Source organism: Aspergillus brasiliensis (genome assembly GCF_001889945.1).
Source record: "Aspergillus brasiliensis CBS 101740 unplaced genomic scaffold ASPBRscaffold_13, whole genome shotgun sequence".
Lineage (NCBI taxonomy): Eukaryota > Fungi > Ascomycota > Eurotiomycetes > Eurotiales > Aspergillaceae > Aspergillus > Aspergillus brasiliensis.
Window position 1 is genome coordinate 149,400 of NW_027137454.1, and position 15,466 is coordinate 164,865.

Consider the following 15,466-nt stretch of genomic DNA (forward strand, 5'->3'; position numbering starts at 1 on the left):
AGTTACGGACAGCAACAGAAGCATTGCATCTGCGAGTCACGTGCAGAGTTCTCGATCAGGCAGGACCACGTGATGACGTCATGTGTGTTACTTGCCGGATCAGGCAATTCCGTTCTGCCTTCTTCGTCAATCCCCAATTCTATTCTCTCTTTCTACAATGGCTTCCCTCTTTGATCTCCTGCAGAAAGAAGATCGTTTCAGAGACAGATAACAGCCAATGGCACCTGCATCATACATGACGTCTGCAGGCACAATTTTCCCATCCCACCCAAGCTAATCGCGACCATAGCCTTCTCCTTGGCAAATGGCCTCACCTTACTTCCCCTGAGGCTGTCGGTCTCGAACCCAGCTTATCAGAGTCGGAGTTGGTGACTCGCGGCTCATATGTAACCTACTTTGACGTACAACAAAGGCTGTTGGGCCAGCATGTCACGGGTGGGCCCGAAGCCGCCGATCAAGGTCGGCGTCGGTGACTGGAAGAGCGCAGTGCAAGGAACGGATCGGTTTCCACCCAGCCAAGTCGCACAGCCTGAGGTTATGCAACCCGCCAATTAGCAGCCGAGAAGGCCATCTTGCCGTGAGGACCTGCCTACTCTTGATGCCTTCTGCACTGCTGCTAAGACCTACATCCATGTCTGTGGGGCGGGCAACAAGCTACTCTGACTCTGCCATGGCATGGTCTGACTGGATGGCAATCATCCCGGTTCTAGTGTCTCACTAACAAGGCGGTATTTGGATGATCGCCTCTCCGTGGCTCACTTTTGCTGTTATCAATCTCGACAGAGATTTTTCACCTACCTTACCAAAACCCGGCCAGATCTGTCAGCCGCAATTATGGATGAAACGTGCAGAATCTGCCGAATGGGCGAGTGGCGTGGACAAAACGAGGGTCTGAGTACAAAGCCACCAATGGGTGCAGTCGGTCGTTCCCTGGTCCCCTTCTGTGACGCAATCTTGGCGGAACGTACGATATAACCCCAACGAGAACCCCCGAAGTATATGATACCCATTTTCTTCGACGGTAAGCCATTCGACTGCCATTGTCGATATCTTCGACTACTCAACTTACCGCAATGGTCCACCCGGTTAGGTCGCTCAACAAGGAGCTCGATCGTAAGTGTAAATCAATCTAGACGAGGTTTCCCGCTAACAGCGCGTAGAGGTCGACACCGAGTCGAAAGGCTATCGATCGTCCGACACAACGGAGGGAGAATCCTCCAAAGCAGACCAAGATGAAGAATCGCCCCCAGGTGAGCCCAGAAAGGGCGTCCCTCGAAACGAAAGCCAAGTAACTCAGCGCACAAATTTCTCGCGAAACAAAAGCCATGCCAGTCACCGCACTGGCGTATCCCAAAACCAGAGCTATCGGGGTCAGCCTCCCGCTACGCTGAGAAACCAGAGTTACGGCAGCCAGGCCCAATTTTCCCTGGCAGGCCCGAATGCGTATTACGGACCACTACCACAGCAGGGCGCCTACATGCATCCAGAGTATCAGTCATTTAACCCTCAGTACGGGATGCAGGGAGACAAGCCTGTCTGGAGTTTAGCGCAGCCTCTGCCTCATGTGGTCCGAGACGGAATGCGGTATGGAGCCTTGCCGGAGGATCGAAAGGAAGAAAGAGAAGAGCAGGGACGAGAACACCCGCCTCCAGCGGCTGAAGAGCCGCCTACGGATATCCCCAAGACGGATGAAGCCAGGCAAAACGGCGAGGAGCCCCAGAATGAGATGGGGTTTTTCAACAAGTGGTCCAAAATCCGATACTATCTAAGGGAGCCATTAGGCGAGTGGTTGGGGGTGAGCACACACCTGGGCATCTATTCTAATCCAGCCTAACTAATGCAATGATCAGACAACCTTAGCCATCACCCTCGGTCTCTGCGGTGCACTAGCAAACTACACATCGGAAGGACAAGCCGGCTCCTATATGACCCAAAGTGCCTGCTGGGGCTTCGGCTTCATGATCGGAATTTACATAGTCGGTGGCATCTCTGGTGGCCACCTCAACCCTGCTATCACAATTTCCATGTCACTCTGGCGAGGATTTCCCGCCCGCCGATGTGTTATCTACATTCTCGCCCAGCTGATCGGCGCCATCACCGCCGGTGGATTCGCCTACGCCATCTACCATGACGCCATCGTCAATCTCTCCGTCCAGAGCAATCTACCACAAGGCGAAACAACAGCCAGTCAAGCGTTTCTCACTCTACCGAAACAATTCGTCAGTCCTGCCACGGCCTTTTTCAACGAATTCCTAGGCACCGCCATCCTCGTCGGAACCATCATGGCCTTAGGAGACGACACCAACGCTCCCCCAGGAGCCGGTATGCAAGCCTTCATCATCGGTATCCTCATCACCGTCCTCGTGCTAGCATTGGGCTACAACACAGGCGGGTACGTACACTCTCCCCCCCGGCTCTTTGAAACCTTTGCAACTAACAAATGAATAGAGCATTCAACGGCCCCCGCGACTTCGGCCCCCGTCTCGTAGCCGTAATGGCCGGCTGGGGCGGGCACCTCTTCAAAGAATACCACGCCTGGTGGATCTGGGGACCGTGGGTCGCTGACATCTTCGGAGGGTTGTTCGGGGCATTCATCTACGATTTAGTGGTGTTCACGGGTGGCGAAAGCCCGATCAATTACCCGCCAAGGAGACGCAAGCGCGCACTGCTGATCAAGGAGAAGAACCTGCGGAGTAAGTTGCGCCTTGGTAGGAGGAAGATTGGGGATATCGAGAGGGCGGTAGAGGAGAATCAGGATTGATTTGGATGCTTGGGCCTATGGGGAAGTTGTGTGTATGATGGTGTGGGCTTGGGGGCGAGCATGCGGTATACGTAGCGTCGCATTTACCTGGAGTCACTTTCGATTTTGTTACTTGGGGTTTGGAGTTAAACAGTCTTGTCTACAATCTAAGATAACCTGGTATCTTATATAGCAGCTACTATGTAGAAAGTACCCTAGCACTAAGACTTTCTTACTAATTCCCTAGAAATAATCCCAATCTAGTGTGAGTGACTGGACATATCATTATATAGATAGAGAGAGTCCTTAGGAGTTTCTATATATCTCTCCATGTAATGAGATAGATATATATACTCTATCTCAAGTCTAACATCTAGACTGTAAAGGAATTCACTTCCCCTAAACATTCTTTCTTCATTAGATGTCTCTAGATAGACTAATTAGGTGCCCGTAATAAGGTTACTAAAACAGTCGTCTCTAGAATAATACAATACTAAAGAGAAGGACTCCCTAGTTACCTCTCCTGGGACAAACAGGGCCTTCCTTCCTGGTGACTATTCTACCATTCCGCAACGCCACTGCAGGCTCGGGGACATTCCTAGTCTTTTTCAGCAGCTTGTCAGATAATAGTTATGTAGAGCTGGCGATATCTGGGGCTAGGTAAATAACGCTATCATTGAGTAGTTGAGATAGTCGAAGAGTGGCGAGCTATTTAGATTACTCCCGAAGGGAGAAGACTAAGATAAGAGTTTTGGCTGCTCCGTTACCTACTACGGGCCTTAAGTGAAACAGTGTCACTCGGGATATATATTACCACTGAGCTTGATATGAGAGAGATAAAGGGGGTTTTGAAAGTCGAATTAGTAGGTGACTACAGTTTACTATGTATATATATCACAAGAAGCAAGGTTATAAAGCAAAAGTATGATTTGATTTTCTTAATTTTCGGAGAGAAAATAGATAGAAAGCAAAAGAAAAGAAAGATGAGGTAAGATTTCCCTAGTTTTCTCGGCTTGTGTTTTTCTTCCCCTTCACAAGCGAAAGTACTATCATGGTACTACCAATCCCTCATTTCTCATTTTCATTCTTCACTGCGCGGCAGCAGCCTGTCTATGCATAAAGACTATTTCCAAGAACTCCCGATACCCCACGCTCTCAGCCACCTGGAGGGCCGACCTGTTTGAGAGACCAGGACCAGCCCAACCAGTCATGGCATCTGGGTTGACGCCCTTATCCAAGAGAAGATGCTGAATCTCTGCCAGCCTTTCCTTGAGGTTCTGGAACCGCTGGGGGTCCTGCACATCCATCTGCCGTCGCTTGGCATCCTTATACGCCTCCACCAGGGCATGGAGCGGCGTGCCGACGGCGGTGACGCCTCTCGGACGGACATTGTGCTGCAACAGCATGCGGACCAGGACGGGATTGGCGGTCCGGGTCGCGTAGTACAGAGGAGTCAGCGATCGGGAGTTTGACTTTGTGGGGTCGACCTCGGGATGGGCGAGGAGGTTAGCCAGGGCATCTGCGTTGCCGCGGTGGATGGCGACGAGGAGAGGGGTTGCATTTTCGATGATGTCGCTGGTTTCGAGATTGAGGTAATAGCGTAGGTTGGGGATCGCGGGATTGCTAATCGTCCGGTTTCGGAGGAAGTAAGCAAGGACTCCGCGGTCGCTGTTCAAGATGGCGCAGTGGACCGGGGAGATGGGAGAGTCGCGCGGGGCGATGAAGAGGGCGTTCATGAAGTAGGGCTCGCGGAACAAGGCGACGAGGCGTTCAGAACGCTGCGTGAGGAAGAGACGATTGACCTCTTCGGTTCGCATGACGTGGGGGGGTGTCTCGTAGCTGAGGATCGTTTTGAGAGACTCGTGATGGCTTTCGCGCACGCAGACGGAGATCGGAGTGGTTTTGGAGGCCCACCACCCATTGTCATAGCAGACTGAACGGAAAGGGTCAACCCCGTATTTTCGCTGGAACTCAGGGTGCAGAAGGTACCGGACAATTCGGATGTGTCCGAGCATGAGGGCCGCACCCAGGACGGTCAAGCTGTTATCCATCAGTCCGTTGATGGGGAACCCTAGATCACAGAGGACCTGGATCGGTCTGACCTTGTTGTGAAGCAGGGCTTCGCCCATGGAGGAACCCCGGAGTTGGGACCAGACCATTCGTGGGGTCACCGTACCAATGTCGTCGATATGGGGCCTAAACATCGATCGAGCTAGAAGTGGAGCAAGCGTGGTCCGCAGGGTGTTGTGGATGTCGAGCTCAGGAAGGCGTGCGATGGGGACGCGATGACGACGACATATGTTACATATAATCTGAGCGAAGTTGCGGCGATTCGTGGCCCGAGATTGGAGTGCTTGGTGAAGACTTGCATAAAAGGGTTCGAGGTCATCAGGGAGTACATTGTAATCTTCCTCTTCGGAGCCGTACTCGATGTCGGCGGCCTCCTCTGGGGCCATCTCCTCCATCTCAGTATCGATATCGCCCGACCCGACTGCCTGAGACCCTTCCGCATGGGACTCCATGGGGGACGACGGTGGGAGTTCAGATAGGTCGGATGGCGAAGGCTGCGCATCCATGGGGGTTTCAAACGTGAGGTTATAGCAAAGGCGGATGTGTTCTTCGAGATCGTCTTCAATCAATCTGGCATGTTCGGTGCCGCAGAAATCACATGGGACGTTCACAGGATCACCCGGCCACTTTGCATGGGCGACTTCCAACATGATAAAGTGAATCGCATGAGCATCCTCCTCGTCGGGAGATGTCAGAGGCCTGTGACGGCCACCAGAGCACCGCCAGCACTCGATGATCGTTTGATTGGTCTCATTGAGGGCTCTTCTCTCCTTGAAGCGCGTCTTCAGGTCTTCAAGGTGGTCATCGATGTGCTGGTACAGAGCGTTCCCAGCAGGCTCAGGGTGGTGCTCATTGCAAAAGATGCAGTAAGGGAGAATAGGAATCTCTTGCTGGCTCATAATTGCTAAGTGCGCAATTGAAACGATTTGGTCTGAAGTTACTGTGGTTGAGATCAGGTGATAGACAGAGTAGGAACGATGTCTTTGAGAGTGATGATGAGGAGGACAGCAATGGGTGCAGCTGCCATTGGGGTTTATATACTTGTCTGCTACCTTTGGTGAGATGATATTGCCATTCTGGCATCGGTTCTTTCCTCATGATGCTGTCGCTATCTACCGATCTGCTGGTGGCTTGCTTCAGGAAGGAGAGGAGAAAGAAGTTGGATCAACTGAGTCTCGCATGGGACTTCCCAGCAATGAATGGAACTAACCAGCATCGAATAGGACTAACCAGCATTGAATGGAACTCACCGGTCAGAGACAGGTGCTAGACGAGATGGAAGTGTTTGTTGGAAAGGGGCTGAGGAACTTTCATATTAAACCAGTCATTCTCGTCGGTAACTATTGCGCGAGACTTGCGCCAGGTTAAGTGATATAGCCTTAACCTGTATCATGTTTTCAAGATCAAACCCCTTGGCTTCCTCCTCGCTTTGTGCCCTTTTCCTTATTCGTCTTTTTCTCTCCTGAATGATGACCAATTGTCCAGGCCCTAACCTGCCACATGTCTGTGTGTCTCAATAAAGACAGCTAAATAGTATGTGTATGCGTTTTCTGAAGTCCTATTGGACATTCAGAATACGATTAGGCCCTGGGATTCTTCGGCAGTATCTGGTAAGTATGCCCCATCGGAGCTTTCAGCCCGCGAGTGACCAGTATCCCTTTTGATGGACGGGGTGTATTTTGCAATATGCAAATCGAGTGTGTGTGCGTGACGATTAAAGCGGCACGGCTTGATGCCCCGGCATCCGTCCTTCTGACAGAGATGGCCGAGGAAGCACTTGGTAGAACGGCAAGAGGGACCCGTCTGGCAGGGGTGTTGGCGGAGGATGTACTTCATGACGTCCAGCGAGCTTGGATCAAGACGGCTGTGATCATAGTCACAGCCTATGTTGGTGCATTCGCCGCCGAGATGAAGATTGTTGCACGGCTTATGAATTTTGGCGCGGCGGGAATAGGCTTCCCAGGCGTCGTGGGCGGGACTCGGACAGTAGGTGTCAATGCGATCTCCAGCCGCGTTTATGGGGATATAATCTTGCCACATAGGATCAAGGTGGTGGACAAGTTCTGAGGCATAAAACTCTTGAGTGCGTGCACTCGTGGGAGATTCCCTTCCTGGAGGAGAGGAGGTATTGTCGGATCTAGACAGTTGTTGACCCTGTGGTATGTGGGCCTTGATGCAGGCGCTGCCGTACCGGCAAATGCCCTGAGGAACGTGAGTTACTATGCAAAGAATGGCAAGCGGGATTCCACGTACCTTCTGAAAGTGTTTGCAAATCGGTCTAGAGGATATACTAGCCGACGAAGGCGTATGGTTGGTCGGGCTCCCATTGCCACCAATAGAGGTAGACATAAAGAGGGCTGGAAGCTCCCGCACCGGCAGGCCGAGTCTTTCATATTCGCTGTGAAAGTTGGCGGCTTTAAGGAGGGTGATACGATCCGTCCGGCCGCGATATGGGGTCAACAGATTAGAATAGCCGGAGTCATGACAGCCAGCGAAGAAAATATGTCTACACTGGCTATTGTCGGCAAATAGGCGGAACATTTCTACTGAGGTTAGCTCGGGATCTCCCCATATCCAGGACCACTCGTACCCCGAATCTTATAGTCGGCGCCCTCTTTCTTATCGCCCGCATCCACGAAATCGAACAGGTCCTGGGCCCGGGTGAAGCTTGCCGTAAAGGGGGATAGAGAACGGGCTTCTTGTCCCACAATGCCGGAGCGCGCCAATGACTTGGACAGTCCCAGCACGTTGGCATAAATGCGCACCATAACGCGGCACTGGTCCGCCTGGTGGCCCAGTCGATCTTGGAGGAGTTCGCGGATGGAATCGTTCAGGATCCGGGCGGCCGTAATGCCACCATCAGCTCCGGCTTTTAGCAGATGCTCTTTAAACTACGCACGGAGTTAACCATGATCTGTCACGAGAGTCCGGGTTCACCTACGAGATAGCCATCTCCATCGACGAGGACCAGCACGAAAGGATTCCGCTCCTAAGCCACCATCAGACCTGGACGAAGGTACATACGGACGGATCATGGTCGGCGTACCTGACCCCTCGCCATACGCTTATACTTCTCTCGGGCTTCCTTTTCCTCCTCATAGTCACTCTTGAGGTTGTTATAGTTGTCTAGGAGCTGGCGGAACTTCTCCAGCAGATTCTGGACATCGGCATGGTGCTGCTGATTTTGTTGCACAATGGTTGATAGATTGCTATCTAGAGCGTGAATTTCGGCATCCCCAAGCATATTGTTCGATTGGTATATGATTTATCTGGAATCAATAGTAATCTCTGTGGTTTCTGTTTTCTTGGAGAAGACACCGTCACGAAGGAATACCGTCGAGGGATCTGCGGAGACCACCATGGGCAGGTGGCTGCGTATCCCGAAAGCTGAGAATGAATGGGTTGACTCGCATTCACTCGGGACGAGGGGGAACCGGGGAATAATATGTGGCTGGCGATGGATGCATAAAGAATGGTGCAGTTGGTCGGCGGAGAGAGAAGCAGAAGAGAAGCAAAGCCGCGGAACTATTGGAAACTCGTTTCGGTTTGTTGTGCTGGCCGTCGCTTACCCGCTTATCGATAAGCAGCTGGCTGTTTGTGGCAGGCGGTCAACAAGCTGTGCTGGCGCGGGGTTGACGACTAACCCGATTCGGTTTAATGTCGTGGATTGCTGCCATAATCCAGTTATGCGCATGTGCATATTGGTCATGATTATGATCATTCACTCCATTTATCTGGAATAAGATCCCCAGTGAGTGAATCATCTGGTCAGCAGTGAAAGTATCACAGTAGTCACCATAATTGGAGAATGAAAGACATCCAACGCTTATGGCTCCCTGCAGCCACCCATGTCTGTTTCACCGTTCCACCAACCATCTGCCCCGACGTGTCCGACATGACTTTGCACGACAGGATACCATTTTAGGACACCGGTGTTGTTTATACTTCCTATGTACTATATCCTCCCTCTCGCTGATTTAAATGTTTAGAGCACAATATTAATCCATATCTTACGTTGCTATTGCAGAGATACCCACCATATGGCGCTTTGATATAAGACGACGATAACACCACAATACAACGATCTATGTGCTCTGCAAGGACCACTCACTCTCTGGCCCGTCATGAAACATAAGCAATGAGAACAGCATAATCCCCAACCCTACATCTGCACACTACCACTCCGCCATTCAATCATCATTATAGACATACATACAACCACCTCCACCATCTCATCTTCAAACCCAGCCATATCACCACCACAGCCTCCTCTCTACTCTATTTCCCCTTCTCGCCACCCCCTCCCAAAACCATCTCATCCCTCCCCCAAACCAACACCACCGCCGCCCCCACCGGCCCAGCAACAACACCCAATAACGCCACCCTCACCACCAACGACACCCACTCACACCAGCCCATCGTATGGCCACCACTCACCTTCCTCACCGCATTCGTATACAGCCTCCATGCCCAAACCACCATCCCGACTGACCCAATCAAGTAATCCCATCTCAGGAACGCATGCACCCCGTCCGCCACACTATTCACCTGTATTACGGGCGATGTCCACGGCGTGGGGATTCCGAACACAATACTGGGGTGTAGGGCGGTGCGGTACTCCGGGGAGAGGATCGCAGGGGCGAGGATGGTCGATAGTGAGATAGTCAGGGTGACGAGGTGGGGGATGAGGGTGTGGAAGAAGGTGAAGGCGTAGATGAAGCGGAGGGAGGAGAGGTTGGGGTTCTTTTGGGTGGTGGTGGATGTGGATATGAATGGGGAGAAGAGGGTGTGGAACAGGGTTAGGAGGATGGAGATGTATGCTGGGAAGGGTTGCCAGAGGGCAATGAAGAGTTGTTTTAGGTCTGTTGTTATGGTTGAGGAGATGGGGAGGATCATTAGGGCGCTGGGGAGGATGAAGGAGAGGGTGAAGATTAGGGGCAGGGTGGTGAGGATTGTTTTGGGGATGAGGATGTTGGTTGCGGTTGGGGAGGTGGAGGTAATGGAGGTGGTGAGCTGCAATGCGCAGTAGAGGGGTGCTGCGAAGGCGAAGGTTAGGGTTTGGGCGGAGAGACCGAATATTAGGGGGCTGGTGGTGAGAACATTAGCTTCATACATATGGCTATATGGTGGTGAACGTACTATGCAGCCAGTGTCCAGGCGTTGCCCTGGCGCCACGATTCTAGGGTTATCAGGATCCAGGCGGAGCCAAATGTCCCGGCGAATCCGAGCGTGTGCAGGGTCAAGGCGGGATGGCTTCCATCGGTGGTGGGCCAGAAAAAGGTGGTCAAGGTGGTGAGCAGATGGTCTAGTTGAGGGAGACCCGTGTAGATGGTTCGGAGAGGTGCATCACTGCCTGGGAGTGTTTTGCGGTCGATGCTCTGTCTGGCTAGCTCGAGGAGGCCATTGGCGTCGGCGTAGTACCAGATGGCATAGAGGGTGAAGAGACTGAGGAGGGGGAGGATCAATTTGGCAGACATGGTGTTATCTGGTGTTGATATGCCTGCAATAAGAAGTAAGATGTAGTCGTCCTTATATGCTTTTGTGGATCTGTGATTTTCTTTGGAACTACATGTAGATCGCGGACCGAAAGGGCAGCCGTTGCGAGCAGCCGATCGTCGATCTGCGTCTACCGAGGCTGTCATCGGGAGCCAAATCCGGGGTTCACATGGCGGTTACTAATCTTGTGATGAGGGTTGAGAAGTATGCCACACTGAATCTATTACATGATAATAGTAGTCAATCCTGTGTGTCGATTTCGTATCATACTATCTAGTATATAATTTCCGACATGATTATATGAAAATGAAACAAAGCAAAGCAAATCCAAGCTTGCATTGAATGAAAATGTATGCACGAACTCTATAACATCCTCCATAACAACAAGGCCTCACACACCTAAACCATAACAGCGAATCCCCGGGGCAAATCACCGCATCAGTCACCTCCCAAACTCAATCCCCTTCCGCCGTTCTATCCGTTCCTCTAGACTTAACTACATCATCAAAACACTCCAGCAACCCAGCAACCGAACCCTACCCAATCCCAACCATGGATCACATACCCAATGACACCATCACTTTACAGACCACACCTCGACAAATAAATACACCCCATTCACCATCATGATATGCCACAAACCCCCGATGATAATCAATAACTACCAAAATGCCCTCCTCCCCACAAAGTCGTCCCTCACCTCTATCCCCATCTCCCGCCCACTCCAGCACCTCCTCCTCCTCCCTATCAAACATCCCAACCGCCCACGCGAGCTCCGAACCCGTCCGCACCTCCGAAACCCGCACCCTCAGTCGGCCGCAGACAAACATCGAGGTGTCGCGTATCGAGACACTTCGTCTAACGCACGAATCTACCGTCGGGTCCAAGGCGCCTCAGATACCCCGGGAGGAATGGTTACCGATGGGTGGGGGGAAGGAGTTCCCCCCCTTGTTGCCGGATCCAGATCGCTATGTGGTGGAGTTTACGGATGAGAATGATCCGATGCATCCGCATAATTGGCATCTTAGGACGAAGTAGGTCACTCATTCTTATTGATATGATATATGTTGGGTTGGGTACTATGTGATGTGGATGGGGAGAGGCTAACCGGGGGTATTGCGGGTGTAGGATCACCCTATCAGCTATCTTGGCTTACGTGACATTTACGGCCTCCTTCGCTAGCGCGATCTTCTCCTCCACAGTCGGGGCAATTAGTCTTCACTACGGGATCAGCACCGAGGTCGCAACTCTCGGCGTGACGCTGTACGTACTGGGGTTTGCGGCCGGGCCGACGTTCTGGGCCCCGGCGTCGGAGCTCTCCGGGCGGCGGTGGCCTATCACGGCGGGGGTGTTTGGGTACAGTATCTTTACCGTGGCGACGGCGACAGCGAAGGATGTGCAGACAATCATGCTCACGCGGTTCTTTGCCGGACTGTTCGCGGCCAGTCCATTGTCAATTGTGCCGGCGGCCTTCTCGGATATCTACAATAACCGGACGCGCGGGATTGCGATCGCAATGTTTGCGATGGCGGTGTTCGTGGGCCCGTTTGCGTCGCCGTTTACGGGGGGGTTCATTGTCATGAGTTATCTGGGGTGGAGGTGGACGATGTACATTGCCGCAATTATGGGGTTTTTGGGGTCCGCGCTGTTGTTGCTGTTTTATAAGGAGACGTATGCGCCGGCGTTGTTGATGGCCAAGGCGTCAACGGTGAGGAGGCAGACGAGGAATTGGGGCATTCATGCCAAGCAGGATGAGGTGGAGATTGACTTCAATGAGCTGATCACGGTGAACTTTAGTCGGCCGTTTCGGATGTTGTTTACCGAGCCCATTGTGTTCCTGGTGACGCTGTACATGTCGTTCATCTATGGGCTCATGTATGCTTTGCTGGCGGCGTATCCGGTCGTGTTTCAGGACATTCATGGGATGAATCTCGGGGTGGGCAGCTTACCGTTCATTGGGCTGATCATTGGGGAAATCCTGGGAGGTGTGTTTGTCTTGTCGAGTCAGGGCTCATATACCAAGAAGCTGAGGGCGAATAACGACATTCCGATCCCCGAGTGGCGGTTGCCCCCAGCCATTGTTGGGGGAGTTTCTTTCACGATTGGACTCTTCTGGTAGGGTGCCTTCTTCGTTGCGCAAGTAACCGGCTAACGAGATCAGGTATGGCTGGACTGGATGGACGCGGTCGATCCATTGGATGGCCCCGACGGCGTCCGGGCTGTTCACCGGATTTGGGATTTACTGCATCTTCCTGCAGTGTTTCAATTATCTGATTGATTCGTATCTGCAATTGTGAGTGCCTTTCCATGACGCATGTAGTTGAAACCATCTGACCGAACAGCGCTGCCTCGGTCTTTGCCGCCAACACCATCCTGCGGTCTGCAGTCGGGGCGTGCTTCCCTCTCTTTGCGCGACAAATGTTTGTCAATCTGGGGGTGCAGTGGGCGGGCACGTTGCTGGGGTGTCTGGCGGCGATTATGATCCCGATTCCCGTGGGGTTCATCATGTTTGGACCCGCCCTGCGACGAAGAAGCAAGTTCGCCCCGGCAGCGGCGGTGTTCCAGGAGAAGTCGGCCTAGACAGGGTCAGGGTCCAGCCCGTAAGGCAGATAGATACCATCGTACCATCATACCCTTCAATATCTTATCTTAGATAGCTGTAAATGAAGTCCGGAAAGGTGACAAATGAAGCCAAGGGCGCCAAGGCAACCATCTGGCTCGGACTGATAAGCATTTGGCGACTGGACGCTGTGAGTCGCGAGAATCCGCTGGGGCCTCCTCGCGTTGGCTGGTGATTTGCCTCGTGCTGGTGCTGCCAAGGGCGCCATCCACGGAATGACTCTCGGTACTGGCTCTGCCAAGCTGCCAAGCTGCCCGCATTCAGAAATTCTGTCGAAGGATTGGAACGGCGAGTCAATTCATGACGGGGTTGCCTGCTGCTTATCGCTCGCTAATGTAAATTTTTTTCGTTGCAGTTTATCTGCCAGTCATACTGCAAGTAACTGAAGTCCCTGACAGATAAAACCCGGGGTTCCCGCGGGGACCCTTTCCCTTCCCTGCTGTCATCCCCTCTTGCATACTTCTACGCGTAGGAAGTAGTGAGTTAACTAGTCGCACCAATGCGCTACCTGGACTGGGTACACCGCATCAACCTGGCAGTGGCTCGTAGCCCTGTCGGGTGGTGGTTTCGTCTGGAGAACTCAGGTCATGTAGGTTTGCTTGGCTGACTGAGCATGCGACACAGTGAACTAACTCTGTGCAGCCTAATGAACGGAAAGGCAGCTTTTTCTTTACCGAGATGCGCGCCGGCTTAGCGACGTTTTTCGCCATGGCCTACATCATTAGCGTGAATGCGACCATCACCTCCGACACGGGCGGAACTTGTGTCTGCCCCCCCGAAAGCTATGCCGACCAATGCGATACCAACACCGAATATTTGCTCTGCGTGCAGGAGGTGAAGCGCGATATTGTCACGGCGACCGCCGCGATCGCTGCGCTTTCCACTTTCTTTATGGGCGTCTTCTCGAATTTGCCCGTGGCGCTCGCACCGGGCATGGGGCTGAATGCATACTTTGCCTACACCGTAGTCGGACACCACGGCTTTGGCATGATCCCCTACAGTGTGGCTCTGACCGCCGTCTTTGTCGAAGGATGGGTCTTTCTGGCCTTGACGCTGCTGGGGATCCGCCAGTGGTTGGCCCGCGCGCTGCCCGCATCGATCAAGCTGGCTACCGGAACGGGCATTGGGCTATATCTTACGTTGATCGGATTGACCTACAGTGCGGGAATCGGGTTGGTGACGGGCGCCACGGACTCACCTATCGAACTGGCGGGCTGCGTGGACGGTCTCCGCGATGCGACGACCGGCCTCTGCCCGTCGGATGCAAAAATGCGCAATCCAGCCATGTGGATCGGGATTTTCTGCGGTGGAGTCCTGACAGCCTTGCTAATGCTGTATCGGGTGAAAGGCGCCGTCATCATTGGCATCCTGCTGGTGTCCATCATCTCGTGGCCGCGACCGACCCCTGTGACGTATTTCCCGCACACCGAACTGGGAAATAGCATGTTTGACTTCTTCAAGCAAGTCGTCACCTTCCACCCAATCAAACACACACTGGTTGCACAGGACTGGGATATCACGGGACACGGATCGCAATTTGGGCTGGCCTTCATTACCTTCCTGGTTAGTTGCATGATGCCACACGCAAGAGAACGACAGCTAACCCCATGCAGTATGTGGATATCCTCGATACCACCGGCACGCTGTACTCCATGGCGCGGTTTGCCGGGACGGTTGATCCTCGCACGCAAGATTTTGAAGGCAGTGCTCTAGCCTACGTAAGTAATTTCCCCTTTGTGTCGCACACCCTTGACTGACTAGTCAGATGGTGGACGCCATTTCCATCTCAATCGGATCCCTTTTTGGCACGTCTCCTGTCACGGCATTTGTCGAGAGTGGCGCCGGCATCTCCGAAGGCGGTAAGACCGGGCTCACCTCCTGCATGACGGGCATCTGCTTCTTCATTGCCGTGTTCTTCGCCCCGATCTTTGCCTCCATTCCCCCCTGGGCCACTGGCTGCACCCTGGTGATCGTGGGGGCCTTGATGGTTAAGGCAGCGGCCGAAATCAATTGGCGATACCTTGGCGACGCGGTCCCCGCCTTCCTGACCATTGCCATCATGCCGTTCACGTACAGTATCGCGTATGGGTTGATCGCAGGTATCTTGAGCTACATCACGCTGAACGGCATCATCTGGGCGATCGAGAAATTGACCCGGGGACGGATCGTGCCCCCCAATAAGGATGAAAAGGAACCCTGGACATGGAGGATTCCCGGCGGGTTCTTCCCGCCCTGGCTACGCCGCGCTGTTCGGGGCAAGAAGGACTTCTGGCGGGAGGACGAGGCAGATCGCAGCGTCATGGATGGGGGATCGGTTGAGTCACAGGATCGGCCGGAAAAGCGAGACGTGGCGGTTGCTGGCAAGGATATGTAAAGTGTAATTAATCAGGAGTCGACGATCTTATAGCCAACTAGTGTAATATATACCGGAATCAATTGCCGCGCGTGACCGGATGACGTTCGAGGGTCGAGAAGAGGTTCGTAGTACACCAATGATAGCCGCCTGGGATGATTGTGTCGGTCGCTGGCCGGTGGGATAA

The 15,466-nt window shown here is 53.0% G+C and overlaps 6 protein-coding genes across 6 annotated transcripts; 3 read left to right on the plus strand and 3 right to left on the minus strand.

Annotated features, from left to right (window-relative positions):
- Positions 1-1,073: 1,073 nt before the first annotated feature.
- On the plus strand, positions 1,074-2,761 carry ASPBRDRAFT_133732 (putative aquaglyceroporin; the record flags this gene model as incomplete). The annotated part of the gene is made up of 4 exons (XM_067618542.1): positions 1,074-1,113; positions 1,161-1,795; positions 1,851-2,392; positions 2,449-2,761. The coding sequence occupies 4 exons, from the start codon at positions 1,074-1,076 to the stop codon at positions 2,759-2,761; spliced, it is 1,530 nt and encodes a 509-aa protein (XP_067475368.1).
- Positions 2,762-3,828: 1,067 nt separating this feature from the next.
- ASPBRDRAFT_199261 (uncharacterized protein) lies at positions 3,829-5,709 on the minus strand (the record flags this gene model as incomplete). Its single annotated transcript, XM_067621307.1, has 1 exon — positions 3,829-5,709. One exon carries the CDS (start codon positions 5,707-5,709, stop codon positions 3,829-3,831), a length of 1,881 nt encoding a protein of 626 aa, XP_067475369.1.
- A 670-nt stretch (positions 5,710-6,379) lies between these two features.
- On the minus strand, positions 6,380-8,054 carry ASPBRDRAFT_133924 (uncharacterized protein; the record flags this gene model as incomplete). Its single annotated transcript, XM_067618562.1, has 5 exons — positions 6,380-7,012; positions 7,064-7,356; positions 7,401-7,701; positions 7,752-7,799; positions 7,857-8,054. The coding sequence occupies 5 exons, from the start codon at positions 8,052-8,054 to the stop codon at positions 6,380-6,382; spliced, it is 1,473 nt and encodes a 490-aa protein (XP_067475370.1).
- Positions 8,055-8,769: 715 nt separating this feature from the next.
- On the minus strand, positions 8,770-10,338 carry ASPBRDRAFT_47070 (uncharacterized protein). The gene has a single exon (XM_067625767.1). It carries the CDS (start codon positions 9,923-9,925, stop codon positions 9,089-9,091), a length of 837 nt encoding a protein of 278 aa, XP_067475371.1. The 5' UTR covers positions 9,926-10,338; the 3' UTR covers positions 8,770-9,088.
- A 322-nt stretch (positions 10,339-10,660) lies between these two features.
- On the plus strand, positions 10,661-13,170 carry ASPBRDRAFT_47071 (MFS transporter). Its single transcript, XM_067625768.1, has 4 exons — positions 10,661-11,340; positions 11,435-12,421; positions 12,468-12,599; positions 12,649-13,170. Exons 1-4 carry the CDS (start codon positions 10,976-10,978, stop codon positions 12,884-12,886), a joined length of 1,722 nt encoding a protein of 573 aa, XP_067475372.1. The 5' UTR covers positions 10,661-10,975; the 3' UTR covers positions 12,887-13,170.
- A 229-nt stretch (positions 13,171-13,399) lies between these two features.
- On the plus strand, positions 13,400-15,452 carry ASPBRDRAFT_47074 (NCS2 family permease). The gene is made up of 4 exons (XM_067625770.1): positions 13,400-13,515; positions 13,569-14,489; positions 14,540-14,644; positions 14,692-15,452. Exons 2-4 carry the CDS (start codon positions 13,605-13,607, stop codon positions 15,298-15,300), a joined length of 1,599 nt encoding a protein of 532 aa, XP_067475373.1. The 5' UTR covers positions 13,400-13,515; positions 13,569-13,604; the 3' UTR covers positions 15,301-15,452.
- The last annotated feature ends 14 nt before the right edge of the window (positions 15,453-15,466 follow it).

What these genes read in the sequence shown, in the direction of transcription:
- ASPBRDRAFT_47070 (XM_067625767.1), bottom strand. Translation starts at nt 9,925, where the DNA reads ATGTATGAAGCTAATGTTCTCACCACCAGCCCCCTAATATTCGGTCTC.
- ASPBRDRAFT_47071 (XM_067625768.1), top strand. Translation starts at nt 10,976, where the DNA reads ATGCCCTCCTCCCCACAAAGTCGTCCCTCACCTCTATCCCCATCTCCC. An exon ending in TTCACGATTGGACTCTTCTG is followed by an intron (nt 12,422 to 12,467) that starts GTAGGGTGCCTT and finishes TAACGAGATCAG; the next exon opens with GTATGGCTGGACTGGATGGA. An exon ending in ATTGATTCGTATCTGCAATT is followed by an intron (nt 12,600 to 12,648) that starts GTGAGTGCCTTT and finishes CTGACCGAACAG; the next exon opens with CGCTGCCTCGGTCTTTGCCG.
- ASPBRDRAFT_47074 (XM_067625770.1), top strand. Translation starts at nt 13,605, where the DNA reads ATGCGCGCCGGCTTAGCGACGTTTTTCGCCATGGCCTACATCATTAGC. An exon ending in TGGCCTTCATTACCTTCCTG is followed by an intron (nt 14,490 to 14,539) that starts GTTAGTTGCATG and finishes AACCCCATGCAG; the next exon opens with TATGTGGATATCCTCGATAC. An exon ending in AAGGCAGTGCTCTAGCCTAC is followed by an intron (nt 14,645 to 14,691) that starts GTAAGTAATTTC and finishes CTGACTAGTCAG; the next exon opens with ATGGTGGACGCCATTTCCAT.